Here is a 25,473-nt window from a genome sequence, read left to right as displayed (position 1 = left end):
TCCTCAATATCTAGTTACCAAGTCTGGACTGACCACCAACAACCTAATCCAAAACCACACGAACAATGCAAATCTTTTTGTTAAAGACTTGATCCAAAAACTTTTCATGGATAGGCTCTGCATAGCTACTCTGGATCCTCTTTCCAGAATAGCTGAATTTGAGTGTAATTGCTACCCTAGCTAATGGGATTGCTTATATTACAAAATCCTCAAGTTTCTAGAATATTTAAATGCTATACTGCTTTTCCCCACTTAAACACTGTACAAGTAGAGTTTTTAAAGTGGGTTCCCCTTCTCCTTCCCTAAATTTCAGCTTCATGTCCTCAAAGGTTGAAGCTATGCCTGCTTAACTTCCATCTATGGCAACAGTCCCTTTATTCACAAAACAGGATCAAGACAAAAATATTTGTACAGCCACTTTTAAATCTATGAGTTGATGTTAGTGCTTAGATAACTTAGTAAGTGGCTTTACACTTGAATAATTGACTACATAGAGATGCACTGAAGTTGCAAAGTAAAACCACAGATCACACATTCCCATGCTTTAGAAATGAAATGTTGGTGACATTGCCACTGACAGGTAAGAGGGATTAACTCCATACTGAAGTCTTTTAATTTCACAGGTCAACTCAGAATAACTTATACTTTATGTGAGGTTGGTTTCTGTTTGTGGGCTTTTTTCTATACACTCGGTACAACTAGAATTAAAGGATTAAAACCCATTTAAGTCAGCTGCACTTCTAAGACAAAAAACTTGTAAAGACAATTTGTTATTCCTATCTGAAATTCAGTGGTGTTGGGTTAGCAGAGAGAAGAGCTGTTCTATGTCAGATTTCAATGTAACAATCACGTGCTAACGCTCATTTCCCATGCAGCCTAGGTAGGTGCATTTACTGCTTAATTCACCTCTTGGGAGGAAGATGAAATGCAGAAGCCCATCACAAAAGCAGTACAGAAACTCACAGCCCTTGTAGCCTAAACAAGAGAGAAATGGAATACAACTGACCTCCCAGTTTCCTCCCACCTCTCCCCCTCTCAGTATATGGAGAAGAAATATCAGGAGTTAGGGCCACATATTTAAGCTAAAGATTCTGATTTTGGAGTAATGAAAAGACACTGGCACAGGTAAATCCCTAGCCTTGCCAAAGAAGGGTCAGCCTTGACCCATATGCTAGAAAGAACACCTGCTTACTGACCAGAAATGTACTACTTTTATAGACACCTGTACAAAACAAATAAATACTGCTGGCAGTTCTGCCCCCCTCGCTAGAGAGCACTCTGAACAATTGCAGCTTCTTTGCAGTAAAGTCCTGTTTGGTACCAATCATCTCACTTCTCTGTTGCTTTTTCAGTAAAAAGTGTGTTTTCTTCAGCACCCCACCACCACCAAGTGCTGGCCATGCAAAGTGAGACACATGGCAGGCAGCTGCCGTTTTGAGACAGCAGACATTTGGCCAGTTTGATACTTCTCTCCCCTACCCCTCTAACCAAGCATTCAGTGGCTTTTCTGCTATAACTGATCATTCAGAAACCCATGGTAAAGTGTTCTAAAACTTTCTGCAGAAAAGAGCCTCTTCAGTAGATGGACAGCAGGCAATTACTTGATTCAGACCGTGAGGACTTTAACTCCTAGGCTAGATGCATTGTTATGTAAATAGAGAATACATTCAGATAGCACTTTCATTACAGAATGCTGCAAATGCCTGCAAGAAGATTAAAGCATAGTGTTAAAAATGGTATGTAGGCTCCCAGCTAACTGAATTTGCATAGAAGCACATGAGGGATCTCAGAAATCCTAAGATAGCTTTTTTTGGTTATATTTTGCTGCTTTAAGCTAGGATGCCAAGAGCAGGTTTGATATAAAGACACCAAGCACACGACAGTACCAAAGCACTCCGTAAAAGTGACATGTAACTAACACAGCAGCTCAACTGATAACCTCCACCACCAGCAGAAAATATTTTGCTAAGTACAAAACAGAGAACTGCTACCAAAATATAATGTAAGCCTTCTAAATTGAGAAGGTGCAGCTCACAGCAAGGCAGCCAAGGTTCCCAAGAAAAGGTGTGGATCTCCCCATGTCCAAACTTGAGCCCAGTTTTGGAAGACAACGGTGCTTGACAATGGTGCTCGGCTCGGTTTGGGTGCATGTCGTCATGGTGACGCAGCAGGCTTAAAAAATCCACTCTGAAGGCTCAGCAACACGGTGAAGCATCACTACAAAACCTCTGTGATTGACTGAATCAGCCAGCACTTGAGAACTGACTTCCAGTACTGACTGCAGCAGAAATCTCTGCTCACAGGTGAAAACCAGCATTTTCTACACAGTTTTAGCAACTCTGCCAGCCTGGGAGGCAAACACAGGTACTATCCCCAAGTTTAAGCAGCTGGGGCAACTCAGCAGTTGCTCAACACTGCTCTGCATTAGAGGCATAAAGGGATACTCCAAGAGCAGTGAAAAGTGTTTGAAGCTTCTGCAGAAATGACAGACTGCTGCAAGTCTAACGACACCTCCTCACTGCAAGTGTCTTCATTTGACTCAGACGAAAGATCAATCAGAATTATCAAAGTTAATTATTTGCAAACACCAGTATTTTTCTCACTGGCAAATTAAAAAGCCCACAGACTGACCTTATTCACAACTTTTCTAGGGGTAAACCCAAATTTTGGGAACATCAGTAAAACGACAAATAAGCATGTCATATCTTTGTGCCTTTTTTCTTTTGTAAATAGCTGATAATGAAACAGTAGTTTTTTTAACAGCTAAGACTACTAGCATGAAACTTACCTCCATTTGCTTAGTGCCAGGAAAATATTCCTGCTGAATTCAAGTTTGTCAGCTAATTTTAAAGGTCCACAGTACTTCCCTTTTAATACCCATCTTGTACACATACAAACCAAGCATGTGCTATGCTATTTTTGAGTATCGATCTGAAATTTAATTCCCCCCTTAAAGAATTGAGGCCTGAATTACATTTAGTCACATCTTATGTGGGAGAACTTAAAGTTTTATCCTTTAACGATAAATCATACAGTCTGTTTCCTGCTCAGGCTTACAAGCACTGATACTGTATCAATAGCAAACACCGTGGAATATTCTGAGGTGCTTGCCCATCCTGCTCAAGTACTTCTGTGCAGAATTTCAGTCAAGGTAAATTTACTTGATGACATTTCCCTGAGGAATGGCAACTGGTGGACAACAATCATGGGTAAGTCAAACACAGGTACCAGGGCAGATATTTCTTTTTTGGGGGGTGGAGTAGGGATGGGGACCCTGCTCTGTATTTAGCTTGCATCCACAGCACTTCTTCAGGTAACTTGGACCAATGCATTTGGGACTATTTTAAGAGTGCATTTTTACAGAGAAAACTTTAAATAGCTACTAGGGTTTTCCAGGGTGTACTTTTAAATATTTATCCCAGTCTATTTACATCCAGTCCCTTTGAACTTTACATTCTTTATTATAAATGAACCGTACTTTCTCCTAGTCACTTTTTATACAACTATCAGCCATCATCACATGGAGTAAGAATATCTAGCACAATCCTGCAATTAGGCAGAATTTAGAATTCCCAAAGCCACAGTCAGTCAGGACGAGAATGACTAAATTCCCCCAGTCAAATGAAACCTGCTAGACTAAGGCTCTCAGTGTAGGACCTGCTGCTCTGATCTGGTATGAAGGAAATGTTTCTTTATGTATGAACCTGTCAGCACTGTCAGGTTGTGAAGGGAGACTTCCAAAGCACACTGCTTGTTACTAAAACTATTAATTACTGCAATGCCACGGAAAATCTGGGGAGAGGGTCAATTGCCATAGCTGGTGGAGGGAAAACTGCAAGCTAAGCTTCCAAAAAGCATATGTGTTACAAAAGCAATTTTTTTGTTAACTTATTCACTGTCGCTCATCTTCAACTTGTATTAATTGCATATTAGAAGTGCATAACACCTTTAAGTAGATGCAAGCCTACATATACTAAATTACCATCATTCCAGCCCCTGCTGCATTAACGTCAATGGCAAGACTTCTTGTACCTCAAGGTCCTGCATGCTATAATGCAATCTTCTAAGTATCTGTGATACAATATGAAGAAGTAACCTATAAAGACTAACTAAACCATGTTTCAGGGAAAGTTTAAAATAAATTAATTCAGAACTGTTTCTGCAACATACTGCCCATCACAGGCTGCTAAATGTGCTTGCACACTTTACAAATACAATACCATTACTACCTCACCAGCAGCCATTCAACTGCATACGCATAATTCAGAGATGGCAAGAGTATACCAGATTTCTTCTGCAATAATAACAATGTTGAAAAGTTTGTCATGGGATTAGTTTGAGATTTATTTTTTAAAATCAAATCAGGAGTTATATTTCATTACTAAGGAATCTCCCTCCCCCCCACTCCCTTGCTCCCCCCTCTGAAATGGTCAGTGGAATTATGGCACTGAAAGAACACATCTGAGCTGTGCAATGACAGCTCCTGGCTAAGGCCTCCTGGGACCTCCTCGTCACCTAAAGGATGAACTGCAAGCACACACTGAAAGATATGGCCCCCAGCAATACCTGACAGCTCACAATTCTCACACTGAATATACTGCCATACAAACACACAAAAACAGTACTGTGATGGGTAGGGAGGAATGGAGAAAAGGCAGGCCAATACTGGGTTAAAGACAACAAAAATAAAGAGGAAATCTAGCTCTGTCTTCCCACTCCTTTACATACAGCACAAAGTCATGATTTTGCACTCAGACTGAAGCTGAAGATAATAAAATCCTTTTCATTGTTATTCTAAATATACTCCACACACATTATTTTTCTAAGTACCTTTAAACTTTTAGGTAGCCAGAGTAAATTATCTGTTGACAATTTGCACTGATAAGTTCACACGCTCCTATTTGTAAACTATGATTTAAAAAGAACATTATTTATGCCGTGTGACCTTATTACCTAAGCATTTATATACACAAATGACCATATATGCACATACATAGTCCGGGAGATTCCTAAGGAATCCACAGGCATAGAACCTATAGTAAGTCTTCATTCAACCACAAAAATTAAAATAATCAAAACCCTAAATTAAGTGAATGTTTTAAACACAGTTTGATGTATAGATGCAGTTCCACTGAACACAATGAAGTTAGCTCACATGCTAACATCACCACATCTGTTGTATCTGCAGGACAGCACATATACAACCATACACCTCCCACCCCATTTCTGCAAATCTAAATTTCAAACTGAGAGTTCATTTTTATTTTGTTTAAACAGTAAAAACTGTGTTTGAAAACCTGTACTTCCAGGGTGAATGACAGCTGAAGGAATGACTGTTGCAGTCTGGACATAGAAAACACTGTAAATTGAATAATTAGGCATTATTTTTGTCCAAGTGCAAGACCTGAAATGTATTTTAAGCAATGTATTCATTCTCACAAAACCCATACAGAAGTATCAGATGGTTTATAGCAAGAATGTATAGTCATTTCTTGTTCCAGTTTTAAACACTGACTATTTCTAATTCTCTATTTCAAGCACTAATGCAAACCATGAGGAACTGGAGAGAGTACCTAGTCCTCATTAGAAAGTCTAAGTTTCATCCAGATATATTACAGGAATCAAAGGAGGTAAGACTCTTGATCCTCCATCACATTACTAAACTTTTCAAATTAGTTGATTTAGAGGAATAGTTTGTATTAAGGATAAAAACTATATAGCTTAAATATATGTATTAGTTGTTTTGCTGAAACTCAGAGACAGGGTGAAAGCACGAGTAAAATTACCACATATCCTCAGCATACTAACAATTACCTCTTCTCCTTTTGGAGTAAATCAAAGATGTTAAAGCTCTGAAAGCCTTGAGCCCAGCAATCTACAAGACCACTGGTTACAGCATCTACTAACAGATCAGCAGTGTGTGCAAATGAAGATTAATGCATAGCTCCTGCCACAGGGGCTTGTACCATCTGCTTTTAAGGGAACAGAGACAGACCAGCTGTTCACACGTCAGGTTAACAGTGAGCTCTAGCAAGCAGTCTTGTCTCAAGATGCAATAGGACTCCACTCTAGAGAAGTATTACTGAAAACTGTGCACAAACTAAATTAAAAAAGAACATCTTTCTACTTATCTGCCTATCCTTCAAATTTAACATTTATGATGTTCCAATGAACTCTGAAATGCTCCCATGCTTTTGTATTATAAATAGTTGTTATTACCAAACCAGCTAAACCCCAATATAGATCAGATGCAAATTATTCTAAGATTTCCTCATGTGTAGTTAACTACGTGTACATAATGTGCACAAAGTGAATGCTGCCTATGCAATGGTACAGTTATGAACCAATGCATATTCCTTCTTCTCATTTTTGAACTGTTTTATGTAAGAAACAAAAAAAATGTCACAGGGTATTAGGTACACCACATGTCATTGAAGAAGTCCAAAACTGTCACTAGATATGGAGCGCCCATCACACTGAAGCCACTGGTGAGAAAAATCAAGAGGAAAAATCAGGTGGAAACCCAATGCACACTGGTAAATGAAGACCACTGGTACTAATGGGACACAGGAATGCCATGAGAAGGGCTTGCTTCCACAGACCTTCCAGCTAAGAGAAGCCACTGGATTTCATCCCAGCCATGACTCAAAGCCTTTCCCGAGTCTGTAAAGACAGTCTGCAGCAAATAGTCATGTATTATTTTATGTAGTAGCACTAGTAGAGAAGGTTTAAGAGAAAGTGTTCTCTCAGCTATCACGCTTCTCAAAATCTGAATAAAGAACATCAGAAAACTCAACCAGCTGGCAGCTGGATAAGATGTAGAAAAGAATCAGAAATTACAATTACAGTTTCCCTCTCCCAAGCAGATGGAGAACCAATCCATAGCAAATAGAGGGTACAGAAGAAACCTCTCTTTACTTCTGGTTCTTTCAGGTTCAGACATAAGAAGCCCAAGTTTGTGCCTGACCTGACACACAGATTCCCCCCTCAAAATATCAACGAAGAATCAACACGACTTCTACAAAAGAAAGCACACAGTAAGTTTGCACTGTCCTCGTTACATGTGAAAGTGAGACTTCAGGAGTGTTGTGAACAAGAGTACAATAGCTAACACTTCTAACAGGGACATATTTCTGTCATCCCACATGGAAAGAATACAACAGAACAGGAAGTAGTTTGTGTTTATTCATGTGAAAACAGCAACACACTATAGAAGAGGGTTCAGAGTAATCTCTTCATTAGGCATCGCTTCCACTTCAAAAATTTCCTAAAATTTCCCCATAGTATTTTTAATGATCAAATACAGAAAATAGAATTATGAAGAAACCCACTAGTGTTGTACCGCACATCTTCTGAAACTACAAATGTCAATATGTGGGCAACTTTCTGATATTACATAGCTTGTAGGACCTGGGGAACTATGCAAGATGTACAACCCGTATTGACATACTGAGCAGAAGAGACAGGAAAGAAGTTGCATTCACTTTCTAGTGCAAGGCTACAGTAATCACACAGACAGAACAACATTTATTAACAGGAATGGAACAAGTCCACACATGAATAAGAGAAGATCATAAATAATACAGTTGAAAAAAAGACTGAAAATCTCAGACTGAGGTAGGCAAGACTGTGCAATATGGGTATTTGTACAGAGCACCTGTACAGCAGTTTCTCAAAAGCAGAAGCTTACCATGAGAAATGTGGCTGCCTAGTGGGGTGGGCATGGAGTATCATGGGGATGCCTTCCATTAAGAAATTAACTAAGATCAGCTGGTGATACACACAATATTTTCAGTTGAAAATACCACTAAACAGAATCTCAGCCAAGAAGTCTATTCTACTTTGACTTCTGATCACTCCAACTTCATCCTGACAGGAGTCAGTTCCCATTTTTCCCCAAGCAGAATAATTTTGGTGGTATGTACAACATTTTCTTTTCTGAATTCATAACCAGACTAAAGAAAAACGGGAAGAAAATGCTTTGAAGAAACACAGACATTTTAAACAAAAACAATCATTTTTCTAAATGGCTTTATTTACATTTTTCATATACAAGTACGTTAAATGATACATTCTGACTAGTATCCACACCAGTGTGAATTACATGGATTAAAGATACTGATGTATTGCATATGATGAAATGCAAAACAATCAACCCTAAGCTGTGGTTCCACCCCCTGAATCCTCATACAGCATCTGGTTTGTTACCAAGACATCTAAAATTCAAAGTGTCCATATGAAATAGAAATTATCTAAACAAATGTAGCTAGTTGCATTTCTTTAGGACAAGCAATAACACAGGAGTCTTACTTGCAAAATTGGCAAGACAAAAAATACATATTAACAGCCAAACCTTTTACATGCACGTTACCAGATTTGTATTTATTGTTTCTAGACTTGGGCTATTTGTCACAACTGTCTTCTGGTTATGATTTTTATGTCTTTAGTTATGGCAACCTTTTAATCCCTACTAGCAATGGTTCAAACTGACCAGGATATAATGCTGTATACTCAATAGAAAAGATAAAAGGTGTGTTGTGAACTGACCTGAAGCATTCAGGACGATTAAAGAGCAAAGTTTCCATTCCGAGTAACTGGAACTAAGAATTCCTTAAATCATTAAAAAAATGTTGCAAATACCTGAATACAGTTTAATAAATGTGCCTAAGAGGATTTTCAACCTGGTGATTTCTCAAAGGAAACTAGCAGAGAAAAAAGTGACAACTTCAAATGCTTGCTTCAGAATTACTGAAGTATTTATGACACTGGTAAAGTAAATGTTCTTTCATGTGCATGAAAAGCATTATCGGGTCTTTCTGTATCTAAAAGATGGTTCAAACAGTCAAAATGACAAAGGAAATAGTAACAGACAGCTGGGCCTATGGGATCACAGGGTATTAAATTGGATTTATTTTCACATTTCTGTAGCACCTTTTAGCCAGGTGCCAAAAGCACTTTAATCACTAAAGCAGCCTCACAACAACCCTGTGAGGTAGGTAGGTATCTGTTTAATAATGGCAAACAGGTTAAATAACTTACCCAAGAAGACACAGCACATCAGCAGAGCAGGCTAGAGTCCAGATCATGTGATCTATGAATTTAACATTATGGAACATGTGGGGCTGAGACCTACATACTCCTTTATACAACTGTGAAAGAGGCACTGCCATGTGAATTAAGTTTTCTGAGAGGAGATTTTTACAAGAAAGGTATCAAGAGAAAAATGTACTTTAAGTAACTAGAGAAAACAAGAGTCTGGGAAGAGTAGCACTACTGTTCCACTTCCTAAATTTGAAGAGATGCAGAATAGCAAGTTAACTCTTTTACTTGCTTAAATACTTATCAAACCCAAAACTCTACTTAGATGTTCAAACAGTACAACCCAAAAAAAGTTGTGAACTGGGAGTTGTTTCATCCACTTATATTATTTCTAAGTCCTGTAATTCTTCTTTGAAGGTCACAAGAAATAAGAAGCAGTGCAAGAATCCAAGCTTTTTCATCAATTTCAATTTTAATAATGTAATTACCATTAACAAACTGTCAAAGCATGCTCTTCCTAATTAATCCCCATGTTCTACAACTACCTAACCAATCACAATACAGAGAGCAGAGCATATAAATCAGTGCTTGGCACACGAAACGCTAATGTGAAGTATCTGGTTACTTCACGGTCTGTGTATCAGTTGCAGCGAGTTGGATGATACACTAAGTGCTGAGAGCACTGCTCTCTACTGTATTCCACTAGGGAACACAGTCATACACAAAAAGGAAAGCAGTCAGTGAGCTGAACAAACACAGCCATAAACCCAAGAGGTAATCACAGCGGTAAGGCCCGCACTTAGAAGTTACACATTACAAAAGGAACTGGCACATGCAGTTTTTGTTCAGACAGTTTATAAACACTTTCTACTGAAGACTGGAAGTGACTAAAGAGAACACATTTGTTAAGTCAGACAAAAGGGAATTTAAAGACTTCTAACAACTTCATCCAGAGCACAGCTGTTAAATGGCTATTTCTTTTTCATAAGGCCATTTTCATAACCCTCACCCAGTCTCCTCTTCCAATACTACACCACAACTAGGTAATGTTATTCAGCTCTAATTTATGTCTTTCAGAGTGCAAAATTCTCTAGTGAAAGACACCTGCCAGAAAAGAACCCCCAATTCCCTCCCCCCTTTCTGTCTTTCTGGGATGCAAAGAGGAAACATTTTCGTGTTAAAGAGTAAAATGCTTGTTTTGACATCAGAGGAAATGCAGGTAACAGATGACTGAAGATTTCAATAATGAGGCAGCAAAAGTAAATTGAAAGCAATGCTGGAGATCTACCACAGGTTTATTTTACTAAGCCATGACTAAAAAGTTCTATACTTCTGAACAATTCAAGAAAAGCTTTCTAGCAGGAGGAGACTACTAAAATTGCCATGGAAAAAACCTTTTGGAAAATACTTTGCTTATACTCCTTATACATCTTAAGGCTGCAATAAAAGAAGCCTGAACAGAATTCCTCTACTCAGGTAGCCTTCAAAAATTAACTGAAGTCTTAGTTTAACCACAGCGTTAAAAGAACATTTGATAAAGCATTTTGATTTGAACTCACCCAGATGGACTGTACATATGACATGCAACTGAAAACAACACTGACAATGGTGCCCAATTGTGTGAGCATGTTTTTTTAGAGAGGAATTTAGAAATAAGAAGTTATTTCAATTTATAGCTATACATGCTCACATATGCTTAAAAAAAGCAGAGAAAAGTATATTGCTTTGTTGTTGAACTGGCCACTATATCAGTTGTAATATGTCACTGCAATCAGGACAGGAAAGTTGAAAATTAAGCCATAATTGGGATTTAAAAAATTTGGTTAAGTTGAAAGATAAATTTCTGAAAATTAACCTCTTATATTTCTTTCAAATATAACCCTCTTCAGGTGCAACCTCTACCAGAAATCTACAGTTCCTGTTTTTCCATTGTTTTGAATAACAGACTGTATATATATAATGTATATAAATATTCAATTTCTCTAATACTTGAAGTGTATTAATAAGCAGACACACAAGAACTAGTGACAGTTACACCAATTCTTTCCCTCTCAGATTTACCTTGTGTTACCTGGTTACCGTAACTGCTGAGGTGCTGATCTGCCCTCCTTGAAGCAACACCTAAAACATTCTACCCTAGACTGTTAGAAGCTTTGCCACTGTTAATATTTTTAGGTACTCTTAGATTATAAATTAGGGGAGGTAGCATCTGTCAATTCATCCCTGAACACAGTTTAAAGACAGGAAGCTTTACAACGATAACAGGACTTTCTGCTGAAGGATGTACAGTACAGTACTGACTTTCTGAGATGGCCTTACTCAGATTTGAGGCATTGGAAAGAAAGGCTTTAAAAAAGCACAGAAATCAGGTAACTTTATGCAATTATGAAATTAGATTAGATTCTGAAGACTAGAACCTGTAGCAAACATTTCAGGGCACAAGAGGGTAATGGATTTGGCTGCAGGGTCCAAAAAGGAAAAGTATGTAGAGTTTTATGTTAGTCCATTTGCAATCTCTCAAACATGAATAGCCACCAACATTCTAACTACTGCTACAAACTGCTGGAAACGAGACAATGAAAACTCTATATATTTAATTTGGTAACATTCAATTTAGATGGCACTACTTTGCACTGTAGCATCTTACTTATAAACTGCCATATAAAAATTTCTGTTAGATTCCCATGATCCCAATTTTCCTTATCTTCAAAATTTACTGCCAGACATTGCTGGATACATAATTTAATGTAAAATAAGATATGATAACTACGCAATGAAATTTCACATAAAATGGAAGAAAAAGAGAGCTCATTTCTCATCTACTGAATACAGGTCCCCACCCCTGAAGTTTAGCATATAGAAAATCTGTCTCAAGAAAAATGTGCAGCTGGAAGATGCCCATAGAAACCATGTGTATTAGTATTAAATAACAGCTACAGAAAGGAATCAAACCAAAATGAACACCACCACCCCCCATGATTATACAGGGAATTTCATGGCATGTCATTGAGGAGTTCAAATGACCAACGCACTTAGTGGTCTTACCCAGTTATGTGAACAATCACAATTTGGTTGGGATTTTTAAAAGCTAATGAGTTGTGCTAGTGCATTTTCATTCCAGAAGTTAGCTTCCATCCCCACACCCTCCCTGCAAACACTGTTCACAGAAACACTCAATTTCCTAAGAAAGCAAAAAAAATAAAAGAACCAAATATTCAGAGAAAGTCATTCAAATAAGTTTGTATGTGTAAATAAAAAAAAAGTCCTCTAAGTAAGTGACACGGGAGGCAATAAATTGACACGACAAGCAAATAAAAGGCTAAAGCACTCCAATACCATTGAAACAGTTTTAATGTTGTTGCAATTCCATAATGCAACAATCATCAACTCATAAAAGACCCAATACTTTAGAATTCATTTTAATCATTTCCTTTGTACCTATTTTACAAAATAAAGGCAAGGCATATTTAAAATCCCCTTTCCCCTAGATATTATGTGCCTATCTTATTCATGTTTATAAAAATATAAACTTAAAATCCTATGAAATGTTATATAAGAAAAAATGTAAAAATATTAACCTCTGCTTCAATGTACAGTTTCCAGAATCTGCCAGAACTGGGGAACTGGGCAACAAGGCGCTCATAGGTCTTCCGTGCTTTGTCTATGGGCTGATTCTAAAAATTGAAAATCAAAACAGCATTTACAATATTATGATTTATGTAAATGAATATGTTGATTTTACTCCAGAACCAAATAGTGTGAGTGGATCATAGATAAGGAAATGTAATCCTATATCACTAAACCTGTGCCTCTCGAATGAGAATGCTCCAAGCGTCAAGGTCATATGGATTTTCTTCTAGTTTCTTTTCAGCTTTCTTCACTTTTTCTGGGACATATTCAGCAGTCTAGAAAATTAAAAAGAAGACATAAGAGATCACAAGCAGTGCTTGAAAAGTTCTGTCCCACCTACACAGTCAAGCTAAAGATAACATTCCAACAGTGTAACATTCCAGAACTCAGTTTTTAAGATGCAGTTACTAAATCGGAATTCATCTGGAAAACAATTTGTCCCAGGAAGATAACATACACACAAGTTCTACATGTTATGGGCGCCAACCAGGATGTTAGACTAAACCAATTCAATGTCTCTAAAACATGAGAACAAATTTGAGTTTGCCAGAATATTTACTGCACTATGAATTTTAAACACCTTTACCAACCTGGAACTTTTAAGATGCGAAAGTAAATTCAGACCAACACTGCTATTACAGAGCTCAGGCAAACAAATCCAGGTTACTGCAGGAGTCATTCCACATATGGACAACACCAAGTATTTGGTATCAAGCAGTTACCAAGAAAACTATCATAGCTTAGCAGAAAGATACACACTATCCAAGCACAATTTTTTTGGTAACTTTCTGACCTCTCAACCCCACAGATGCCTTCCTGTTGTTTTGGCACTAAAACCACCTTTTTTTTTTTAACACTCAGACATTCCTGTTGAAGTTTAAAAGCTTTTTTGAGGCTAAAAGCTTTACCGAATTGAATGCAAACTTCTTAACATAGTTACTATTATAGTGTAAGTTTAAGTGTTCTTTCAAACACTTCTGGAAATAACTTGCTTTATGATTTTCAGAGATTTTTTTTCTAGATTTAACATTGTTAACACTAAGAGGCATAAAAAATTACAGTGTGAAGATCACACACAGAGACCCTTAAAATACATGCTTGTTACAAGCCTACATGACCTGAAGTTTATTACTAAGCCTGAAATATTGTTCTGACCTGCACTCCAAACAACTTATTCACTAACTTTGCAAATATGACTCATTTTTAGGCAGATAATAGCAATACAAAAACCACACCAACTATATTTTTGCCTTTGTGAGATGTAACAATAGTAACCCTTAAAAAAAAAATAGTAACCCTTAAGTAAGACCTTGCTGGTGAAATTTTACAATTTCACTACATAATTACTGTTAGAACATTCATCTCTAATGTATAGTGCAGTGTGACTGATTTACCATCTAAAAAAAAAAAAACCCAAACCCTGTCAATTGCTAAAAGATTATTTCAAGGAATTAATTTTAATTCTTCATATTGAGTCTAGGTCCCAGAACCCCAGGATGGGGCAGGCTGGAAGGGATCACAGTAGGTCACCTGGTCTAACCTCCCTGCCCAAGCAGGGCCATCCCAGAGCGCAGGCACAGGTCAATACATCCTTCTGAAGCTGAAAAAGAAACAGCACAGAGAGAACCAACACTCCTCTCTCTCTCAAAGGTGCCATCATCCTTTATCATGAGAAACAGAAGGTAACTAGACTACTTCTGAATATATTTAAGCATTGCCAGTTTTTGTGTCAATCCTCCTAGCAGGTTATAATTCAAGGTATATCCCTTTAGAGATGTTTTTTAAATAAAACTAATTATAAAATGGACAAGTCATCAAAAATATTGTGCAGACTGTTAAATGGACATGTAGTGGCAGATATTCATTAAAAGGAAAAGAAAAAAAATCAGTAGGCTGAGATTTATAGGAGTTTCAAGACCATTATTCCTTTTGATTCACTTTTCAAGCAGTTCAAGCAATTTTTAACACTAATTAATGCAAAGCACTGTTATCTTGGAAGGCAAATATCGAGTCCCACAGTAAACTACTATAAAATTAATTTGATTTAAAAAATCAAATTAAATAGCTGTAGCTCCAAGCTGTCAGCTTGAAAGTAGTAAATTTATAAATTACCGTATGAATAGTTTTACATCACTAAGTCCATTAAAAATTTTGATTCTGTAGTACCAGGTTCAACTGTTACAGGCTTAAGATGTAAAATGGTATAAAATGAACTAGTGGTTTCATTTCTTCCCAAATGACCTGCACAAACAGATTTCAGCTTCCAGAAACAGCACTGGAGATGAAACCTCTGAAGTTTAAAGACACTTTCTATAAGCTACCCCCACAGGTGACCCAAAGCTGTAATGTTGCTTATTCAATAAAGCACTAATTCAAAGACATCGACATCAGTGGGAAGCACTGCTTCTCACTATAATCATCCAGTGAAATCTACTTGTCTCAAATATATTGTTCTGGATACAATTAGACAGAAATGCCAGTCAGACGTACCATTAGTGTCTGCTACAATAAACTGGACCCCACCCTACAAAAACACAACGTCCTGTGCTGTAAGTACTGACTTTTCAACAAGATAAAGTAGAATGGGCCACTGAAGCACCTTTCAACTATTACAGCAGTAGTTTAGTTGTATTATCTCAAACCTTTCCATTTGACACACACAAAACAAAAAAAAAACCAAAAAAAAAAAAAAAAATTCACTGCAGTGTCAGCTGAGTTAAGACTTCCAGGAATTTGATTTCACCTGTGCAGATACAGGGTTATAAACTCAGAAAGGCTGAAACAGCTCAGGAAAAAATAGATGGGGATAAGATGCACAACCATAGCAATCCCAAACTAATTTTGTATGTTTGATACAAAATACATGATACATGAATCAATCTGTGCAAGAAGCACAAGAAAATATCCATCATTTTATTAGAAAATAGAAAAGACTGATTTTCTAAGTTGGCAAATAATTGTTTAGCAACAGCAGATAAAGTTCTCCCTTCAGTTGTACAAGACAAATTATAGGCACCCTACAGAACTGAAAATAACTGTATGATCACAGTTTTAAACTGGACTGCCTGGACTTGCTTGTACCTTAGGTCACACATAAGAAAACACTCAAATTCTTACAGCCAGTGAGAACACTCTCTCCTGTCCCTCTCCACCTTCAGCACAGATAAAAGCCATCTACATCTCAGGAACACACTGCACTGCAGGCAAATCAGTGTCCTGGTTCTACCTGAGCAAAGATAAGGCCTCATTACATCTTCACAAATAATCACTCCTTATACCCTGGAGGAATCAACACTTAAAATTTCCAGTCTGGACCATTTTGCCAGAACTAGGTGTGTGAGCAAACACCCATTGTGAGGACTATCACCGATTGCAAGCTCACAGCAAAATGGAACAAAGGGCCTGACTTTTAACCTAACCCAACTATAGACAGGAAGATATTTGATCCCAGTTTTGAGAACTTTACATTAACAGCACTTTGTGCTTAGAGCTGCTGTTATCACAGTTCAAGGACATATAGCTTTTGATTATGTATTTTTCACTGTACTGCTTGCACAACAGCCAATATCCAAAACCATGAACACGTAATTCTTGGGTGTTCACTGCCATTAACCTGCCCCTAGATAAGCATTTTCAGATAAGCTCATCCTGTAACAAGCCAGTTCAGGGAGTTAAATCTGCAGAAAAATAATCCTATCAGAAAAGCAATTAACTTTTTAATGGTTCAACCCCTTGGTTTCAGGATCAGATGTGATGCAGAATAAAGGATGCAAAACTATTCGGGATTCTAGCAGCAGCCTCAACTTAGATCAGTTTAAACACCATCAAAATGAACCCAATCGGATGCTGCCTTTTAACTTTACTACCTGAAAACAAATATAGCACACAAACTGTAAAAACACTTTTTTCCTCTGCTTTTGTTAACTATGTTCAGTGGATCTCTACATCATCATGATCCTATCCCATGAACAACTGTCTGAAGGTCATGGAATTATTTTAGCACTCACGGTTTCTACAAATTATTACCACCCAGTTCAGTTCACAACTACCCTTTTATTATTTATACACAGACAAATAGCAATAGATTTTAAGTTTCCCAGATATTAGAAATATAAAAAGATTTTTCCAAAATCTGAAGAGACCTAAACCCAAACTTTCTAGGAAGAAATCCAGGATCTCCTTCCTGCAAAATACATCAACTGCACAAAATCCAATTCATAAAGAATGGCTAAGGGAACAAAACCAGAAGAAATAAAGTCGACTTTTAGGATTTGTTTATTTATCAATCACCACCAAGGGAATATTCTTGGTTTATACCATAGTCCTAAAAGCAACAGTTTCCTCAGGCCTCTTGACTCCTTCATGACTCCAAAGTGTGTAAGAAAATACCTAAACACCTTTCCATTATTTGCAGGACTAAATATATCCAATTGTTTAAGGCATACTGTTTCCAGAAAAGGATCCTCTGCAGTGAAAAGGAAATGCATTTAAAACAGCTGTTACATCCATGAAGTGGCCAGCTCAAGATGCTTTAAAAACTACAACTAATTATGAAATAAGAACTCCTACAAACAAGACATACAGGCTGTTGTATACAAAAAGGCAGGAATTTAACGGCTAGTTTATCCAAATTGGTTAAATATCCAATTTGCTTATCCAAAAGCAGGTTTATGGCCATTAACATAGAAGCCACTGTTTGGTGGTTTTGGCTGGGTGTTGCACTATCTAGCACAGCCTGGCCTGTACCAGACCCAATGAACAAAATTTCAAATATATTAACATGCAACTTAACAAGCACTGTTAGTTGTCCAGTTTGCTAAATTTACAGGCTGGTTTAGTCTAAGGCTTTTTTTCCTTTAAGTTTATTTGTATCTGCATGTGTAGAGAACAAGTTTTAAAATCCTTTCCTCAGAAACACATCCCTTCACTGGGGGAACTGTAGTTTCAGTTTATCAATTCTTGCACTTTCTTAGATGTTTTTAATGCCTTGACTTCTTCTATTCTACACTACATCAATTCACCTGTGAACAGCCTTGAAAAAATGTTGTCCTTTAAGACTGGATCACTATGAGCAGACATAGCCTGGCACATTCATCTTAACCAAAAAAAGGTACTTTTATAAGTACTGCCCCATCCCAACATAATCTGGGCTCAAAACTCTAAATAAATTAAAAAGTTTTAGATTAGTAATGACTACCATTCTTTCCTCATAGACTATTTCCCAAATGTTGGGCTGACATATTTTTCACTTTAACTTCTTACTGGCATACCTGGAACTTACTGCCTCTGGAAATACACCTAAATTACAATTTATTTACAACTGTAAAAACTGACACTAAACTCCTGCATTATGAACTCAGAAGCCTTCCTTCACCAATACTTGTATTCATTCTGTCTACTCTTAAAGAAGTTTCTCTAAAATGGAGCCTCCTGTGATGTTAAACCCACACAATCCTACAAAAAAAAAATCTGCTTTCAGCACTGCATTCAATGACATCTATTTTTAAAATGTTAAACTAAACTACAACACTTACTATTGTACTGAGCATGCAGAAACTTTCATGATATACCACATCAAACAGACACGAGACAAAGAGAGGAAGGAATCAAAAGGGACAAAAGTACCATCAAGAAACCAGAACAAACTGTTTTTGAGGTATTTTCTATAGTCACAGAGACAACACAGACATCTTTTTTTCCCACAGCTCAGTCTTAGACCAGATCCATATTCATGTAACATAAAAAACGCATCACAGACTGGGGTATGTATCTAAGAAACAGTTACTGGAAGTGTGAAATGCATGTTCTAACCTTAAAAGATTAGAAGGCAACTAATGCAGTGATAAAGCAAATGTTACATCCTCTTCAGATGAAGTTGATGCCTGGCAAGTATATATTAAGAGGGGAAAAAAAAGTGGTTGTGCCATGGTAGAAAGTGGCAAAGAGAACAAGGAACTTGGGTCTTGTTACAGAGTACATGAAACAACCACCATGACTGAAATGAAACTAGATGTGTACATCAAGGGCCAGAAAAATGTAAAAACATACAGAGGTGTAAGCACGGGCTCTTTGTAACCCTGACATGTTAGGCTTGGAAGAGCCTGTCAGGGAATTTTCTGGCAAACAGAGGCAGATGCAGCCTTTCAGTCTACAAAAGTGCATTTCTGTGATACAAACAGGGCTAAGTGTTTGGTATTCCAGAACCTGACCCTGGAAATTCTGGTTTGTTAAACATCACGGAGGCCTTGCCAGAAGTCTGGCAGGGGCCTGACAGATTTTAAGTCCTCACATGATTCAACTGGTTCTGCAGGATTAATTTGGGTCCAGCATAGTTAACACAGTGCAAGAATTTAAAAGATACTCCAGGAGTTGTGCCTGCATTGTATTTGTTTGTCCTCCTGCTCCAGTCTGTTCTACAACAACATAAGGAAGAGACGACCGACATAACATAGATTAGGCTCTTGATTCACACAGTAAAGCAGCCCAAAAATTCCTGGAGCTAAGCTTGGCCTAAAGGCAGCAAAGCCATGTTTCAACTGCACTGCACCTGGTACAATAAAGCCATCTATGTCTTAAACCTTATATTACCTTTATCCTCCCTCTCTTCCTACAATCAGCATTCCACTCTGCTCTTCCTTTCCACACTACCACAGCTCTGTATTAGCTAGAGACAGCATGGTAATTTATTATTCACCTGGCTGCTTTTGGCAGTGCCTTCCAAAAGCCAGGATCTGGGAAGCAGGATGCAGAACCCCCTGCCTGAGAGTGGGTCAAAGCTAAGAGCTCTGATTTGTCAAAGATTTCTCACCTGCATCATACAGTCTCACATTTACATTTTATGTACAGCACAGATGCAAATTAACTGTGCAGTCCCTTCTTTGTACTGATCCCTGTGACTGCCAATGAAAACAGCACCCAAAACCTCAGAACCGGTCACGGAAGCAGCAGATGAAACCTGAAACAGGAAAGGCACCTGCAATCCAACCTCTGCCCAGCTTCAGTTTCCTACAGCAAGGCACATTTGGAACCCTCAGAACACTGTGCATGCTAAGCTAGAGACCTTGTAGCCAGCACTAGGCTGGTCTACAGCAGCTGCGGTGTGGGAAGGGAACAAGGCCCAGCTGCCCCCATCACCAGGCTCTGCTGTTCCTCCCTCCAGGGACACTGGATTTAGATACCTCATGCCATGTCACACCACAGCCAAGCTCACTGAAGGGACCCCTCTGGCTACACCACGGGGTGAGTGGGAGCCTCTATGCTGAAAACGCCACGGCAGTGTTGCTAAAGACACTGGGATCTAAATAGGGCCTATGGCAACATTAGCAGTCAGAAACAGAAGTCTGCCAGGTGAGAAAAAAGCTGTTCTTTAAAATGAAGAAAACCGAGGGAAGGGAGGTAAGGGACCATAACAAAATTTAGAGACTTCTAGGAAAGCAGAATGCAGAGGCCTTCATTAAGAGGATGGTGCACTATGAATAAAAAAATAAAAATAAACCCAACCTATAAGAGCTTTTTTATTAATTTGAAGTGCACCCAACATGAACACAGTAATAATAATGGGTAAAAAGATGAACCTTAGTATGGACCGAAGTCACAGGTTAGACTATGTGCTTTACATAGGCTGCAAATAACAATTTATAGGTTTTGGAACGCTAAACCCCTCTGAGATATGGCATAGCAGTATTACATCTGCTACTTTTATGCAGTATACAGACAGTAACTCAGCCTTCTGCCTATCAAATTCTCCCTCGCAAAAGAAAATAAAGCCTCAAGTCAGCATTGTTGAAGTTAAACAGTAACACTTTGCAAGCTACAGAAGCACACATGCTACTTTAACAAACAGCTTAATCACGCTATGAAACATCAATGTATTTTTAAAAACGTATTGGAGTGGGAAATTAAATCTGAAACATACTACACACCAGCATTAACAAAATTTTGCTGTAGCATATTCTTCTTTGCAGCCACCTGTCTCACGATGAAGGGAACCATTCTGAAGAGTCTCTTGCTCAAACATACTCCAAGTACACTTAACTGGCCTGATCAGCTTGGAGCACACAGGGAAATTTGGGAAATTACCCTAATGAGGCAGAAACTGAGTATTTTACACTCTGAGCATTACATTTCCTATACCCACCCTGTCCACCAAAATAGTGATCTTATAAAATTTACACACCACCCTTCAGGGGTACACGCCCAGACACACAGAAATGAACCTGTTTTGTAAGAAACGATCATTCTACAAAGAAAAAGCTACTTCAAAAAGCACTAAGCCATCGCTTAACTTTAAGTATTTCTAAAGGCTACACTGGCCACTAAGAAACATGACTGTTATCAATCACTCTTCCCTCAATCGGGAACTTGCATTCCCACCCCTCCAATTACTACCGATTTTAAACATAATCCCAAATACTATAAAAAGCCATTTTGGAGGAACACTGCCAGTAAGTCAGAGATTGTTCACACTAATACCAGATTTTAAAAAGTGACATACAGCACTCTGGTGGCACCTCCCTATAAATTAAGAGGTTAGGATAAACACACGCTTTAGTCTATTAAAAAAAACAAAACAAAACAAGCCAAACTCCACTGAAACTGTAGTTATTACACAGAATCCCAGAACTATCAGGTTTGGAAGGGTCTTCTGGAGATCCCCATGTTCAACCCTCCAGCCCAGGCAAGGTCACCCGCTGCAGTAGGTTACACAGGAATGCGTCCAGGTGGGTTTTGAATGTGTCCAGAGAGGGAGACTCCACGCCCTCCCTGGGCAGCTGTTCCAGTGCTCTGCCACCCTAAAGATAAAGAAGTTCTTCCTTATGTTGAGGTGGCACTCCTTGGGTTTTAGTTTAGCTCCTTACTAAACAGAGGGCATCCTGTACCACAACGAAAATGCGTTTATCAAATAAACGCATTTATACTGTTTCCAGTTTAAGGATTAAGTGCATTTTAATAACGTTTCATTCTGGGGGCAGATGGTGTCGTTAAAGAGGCCTTCTCCATTAAACGCCTGAGTTCAGCCAACGCTCACTTTACATAACACCGCAAACTGTCACTGTAAACAGCTTGTTCCGGGTTGCAATTTTCTTCCCAAGTCCGCTGTGTTCAGCGACCAGGCGAGACCACGACAGCGGGGCTCGCCGTGGCGTCCATTGTCCACCTCGCCCTGAGCCAGGAAGGCGAGGGCTGAGCGAGCCGGAGCTCCCGGCGCGTCACCGCCTGGGCCGGGGCGGCTCCACGCCGCGTTTCCCCCGCTCGCGGCAGGGCACACGGACCTACTTCCGACGGCCGGGAGGGCAGGGGAGCCCCGGCCAGGCTCAGAGCCCGGGACAAGGCCGCGGTCCCCCCGGCCCCCGCCGCACGCCCGCCCTGGCCGAGCCCACACCGCACCGCTCCCCTCAGGGCGCGGCCTGCGCCCACCCGGGCCCCGCTCACCTGGTCACCGGCGGTTCCCTCTCCGGACATGGCGCGTTAAAACCGGGCTGGGGCGCGGGGCCCCGAGCGGGTTAAAGCCCCTTAAGAACGCTGCTCCGGCCGCAGCCGCCGCGCCCGGGAGAGCGGCAGCGAGAGAGCGGCAAAATGGCGGCGGCACCTCCGGCCCGGGGGCGGGGGAGCGGGGCTGGCGGGAGGAAGTGCGTCATCGGGCCGCGCGGGGGCGGCCGGAAGTGGCCGGAGCGGCGCGCGGAAGGCGGGAGGCTGCGCTGGGCAGGCGCTTCCTCTTCCTTTCCTTTTTCCTCCCCTTTCGCTGTGCCTTCATTCCCTTCCCACACTGTGGGGGCAGAGCTGGCTCCCCGCGGCCGCTCCCGCCCCACACGGGCAGGATGAAGCTGCGGTGCTCGGCCCGGCCCGGCCATGAGAGTCGCGGCGCTGCCGTTCGCTGCCTTCGCCCGCTCCCCGCGTCCTGCGGGACGGGGGAAGCTGAGGGGGTTTGGTGGCTTCCAGCGGCACCTCGCCGGCACTTTGCCTTCGCTGACGTAACGCCAGCGATGGCTGCCAGCCGCAGACTCGTCCCTTCCACCTCACAAGAGCTCTTGCTAACCGGGGCAAGTTCAAAACACAGGCTGAGATCTCGGTCACAAGACCTCAAGGATACAGGAGGCAGCTCCCCCTAAAGCAACTTCATTTTATTTACAAAATACCCGCTAGCCTGTTCATGCGGAAAGGGCCTTGAATCAGCCACTGCAGGGAAACTGTGCTCTATGGAAAAAAAAAATCTGGAGGAGGCTTGGCAGATACCAAGGTGATTTAGCTGCCTTCACAACAGCAGTGTAAGTGTTCTTAAAATTGTGTATTATAGGCATGCAAAAATACATGAAGTAACTCGGTGTCAGTACTGGGGGTTCCTTTCTGCCTCATTTTCCAAAAGTCCCATTCTTAAACCGCAGAAATGTGTGGAAAGAGGACATAAGGAAAACATAATATGCAACCTTCTGAAGCTTCACCTGGGAAAAGTAAAGGGAGCAGAGAGTGAAGAGTTATTTGACTAACTGTGCAGTAGCATTTCTCAGAATTTTGATTCTTCAAAATTGAAATACAAACATGCCTATCAATCTGTCTTGGCAGATAAGATGTCCTGTCCTTGGAGAACAGTGACTTTGTGATATGAGCCTAATTTGTTGAAAATATTTGAGAAATAAATACAATTCCTTTCCAAAACCCCTGCAATTTTCCAATTCCTTATTGTAATGTTTTTCCATTTCCTATATAGTAACTAATTCCTTCAAAGTAATTGCTTGAAGCAATGCTGGTGGAACCTCTAATTAGACAATACTTATGTTACTCCAGGACTGCAGGGTGTCAGCTGCCTCCCTGGCCTGGCTGAAATTTTTTTCTGGTTCCTCAGGTTTACATTTTGGGGTGAATCTTGCACCTAAGGAGCAGTATTACTTAAAAAAAAAGTGTGTAAATGATGGGTTGTGTTTCAAAGTAGGTTTGAAAGTGTTGCCTTGTCTTAAATTTAGAGAACAGAGCAGTGTTTAGCTTAACTCAAGTTTTGTCTTGCTGCAACTTAAATTTGGGCCTCATGCAAAAGTCACCTGGCTTGAGTTTGACAGTGCTGTAAATTCATTTTAGTTGGCCCATTGAACAAGGCTGATTTGGGGCTTTCTCCTTGGTGGCATGAGGGCAAATAATAGGGATGCAACAGCTGAGCTTACAACAAGTACTGAGTTGCAAGTTCCTCCGGCGCAGCCCAAACGTTGTTTTCCAGCCTGGCTGTCCCTTCCCTTTCTTCTGAAGCTGCGTCATCTCCAGGGGAGTAGCTCGAGGCTCCCAGCCCGAGGTAGCTGGGGCAGTGAGGACGTGATTACAGGCCTGGCTGCTTGGAAGGGCTGCACTTTAATTTTCAGATGGTTTGTGATATCAAAGCAAGAGGACATTGCTAATACCTGCTGTGCTGTAGTGATTCATGCTTAGTTCAGTCACTGCTGTGAAATTTAATGGTAAGCCATGAGTTAACTAGGAAACTGTTGTGGATTATACTGCTCTGGGAGGGAATGTGGCAGAAATCAAAACCAAATCTGAAGCTGGTCAGGAATTGAAGACTACTGTACCTACAGGTCTGTGGTACTTAAAACTGGAAGAAAATGAGAACCTAAATAGATGTTGAACCTTAAAGGCTGCCAGGCCAAGATCTTGGCAAACTGTAAGTGAAGCGAATTTGACAGGAGGCTGCTTTCACAGAGTTGGGGGAGTGGTTATCAAACAGACCTGACGTACCTGTCTTCCAAGTGATTTTAGCTGCCACAGCAGCTTATTTTTAATGCTAGTTATGAAATCACAGGTTTTGTGCAACTATAACCACTAAAAACATTGTTTGCAACCTTATTTTCAAAGGGATTCAATCACAGATATAATTATATTAATTATGTCTACTCAGTGCTAGAGAGAAAGTTTAAGGCCCTTAGATTTGAACTGCCCCATTAATTTCTGTGTGTCAGTGCTGAATCTCAAGCTACCAGAATGCAGAGGATACTGAAGATTGTCCTCCCCACTGTGTCGCCAGTGTCACCACGCTGTTGGAGTCTGTGGGCTGTCACCCCTCCTCTGAGATGGGTTTCAAACACAGGGTAAAGGTATGTTGACCTGAAAACTGAGAGATCCTGTCTTGCTCTTGGCCAGGGGGATGGTGGGCCCTGGTGGTTCTTCAGGTGAGACTTCTGCAGTGCCTGAGTCCCATATAGAATCCATAATCACTCCTTTTGTATTTGTAAATTGACAACACCATGGGGATTCTGTGAACTAAAAAAAAGAAGGCAGTCTAAGTTAGTATTTCCATAGGCCATAATTAAGAATGAAATTCATCCTTCTGCCAAACTGGTTTCCTCCCCATTTGACATCCAGTGAGCTGTGTCTCACTAATCAGATGCATCAATGTCAAACATGAGGGAGGAAGCAAAACCCAAACAAGCTTTGCTGAGTTTGCTTTCTTGGGCTCTGCACTGGTACTACTGGAGTTTATAGTCAAGAGGGAAGGAAGCGTCTGGGGGGGATTTGGGTGGTGAAGAGGAGAAGGCAGTAGTGGGATTGAAACTAGTTTAGAAATTTAGTGTATAAGCAGAAAACAAAGGTGAATGGACCAGTGAATAACTTGCATGATTAGTAGAAAATAATTACAGCAGACTACATAGTTGCAGTAATATATTTTAATAGTGTAATAAGATGTTAAAAATCTGGATTGAATCCTAGCCTCCTCAACATCAATTCATTTGCTTGAATTGCCTACCATTTAATGCTATTTATTACAGTATTGCATAATTTATTTTTTGTAAGCAGCTTTTCAGTTTTCTAAGAAAAGTATAAATGATC

At 39.8% G+C, this 25,473-nt stretch overlaps 1 protein-coding gene and 1 long non-coding RNA gene across 5 annotated transcripts in view; one reads left to right on the top strand and one right to left on the bottom strand.

The window, feature by feature from the left end:
• The window catches only part of CSTF3 (cleavage stimulation factor subunit 3), a 48,407-nt gene extending 26,120 nt beyond the window's left edge, over positions 1-22,287 (bottom strand). Inside the window, exons 1-3 of the mRNA XM_032113213.1 lie at positions 22,102-22,287; positions 12,843-12,944; positions 12,618-12,713 (exon numbers count right to left, since the gene is read on the bottom strand). Coding sequence (XP_031969104.1) covers positions 12,618-12,713; positions 12,843-12,944; positions 22,102-22,131 — 228 coding nt within the window. The 5' untranslated portion in view covers positions 22,132-22,287. The remainder of the gene's footprint in view (positions 1-12,617; positions 12,714-12,842; positions 12,945-22,101) is intronic.
• A 71-nt stretch (positions 22,288-22,358) lies between these two features.
• LOC116446012 overlaps positions 22,359-25,473 on the top strand; it is a 32,019-nt gene continuing 28,904 nt past the window's right edge. For 3 of the 4 annotated variants that reach the window (XR_004240984.1, XR_004240983.1, XR_004240982.1), the window contains exons 1-2: positions 22,359-22,934; positions 24,606-24,740. This is a non-coding gene — a long non-coding RNA (uncharacterized LOC116446012). The remainder of the gene's footprint in view (positions 22,935-24,605; positions 24,741-25,473) is intronic. The other variant, XR_004240985.1, reaches the window with a different exon arrangement.

The sequence above is a fragment of the Corvus moneduloides genome, chromosome 6, assembly GCF_009650955.1.
Source record: "Corvus moneduloides isolate bCorMon1 chromosome 6, bCorMon1.pri, whole genome shotgun sequence".
NCBI lineage: Eukaryota > Metazoa > Chordata > Aves > Passeriformes > Corvidae > Corvus > Corvus moneduloides.
Note: the sequence above shows the minus strand (reverse complement) of the source record. Positions and strands in the feature narration are given on the sequence as shown.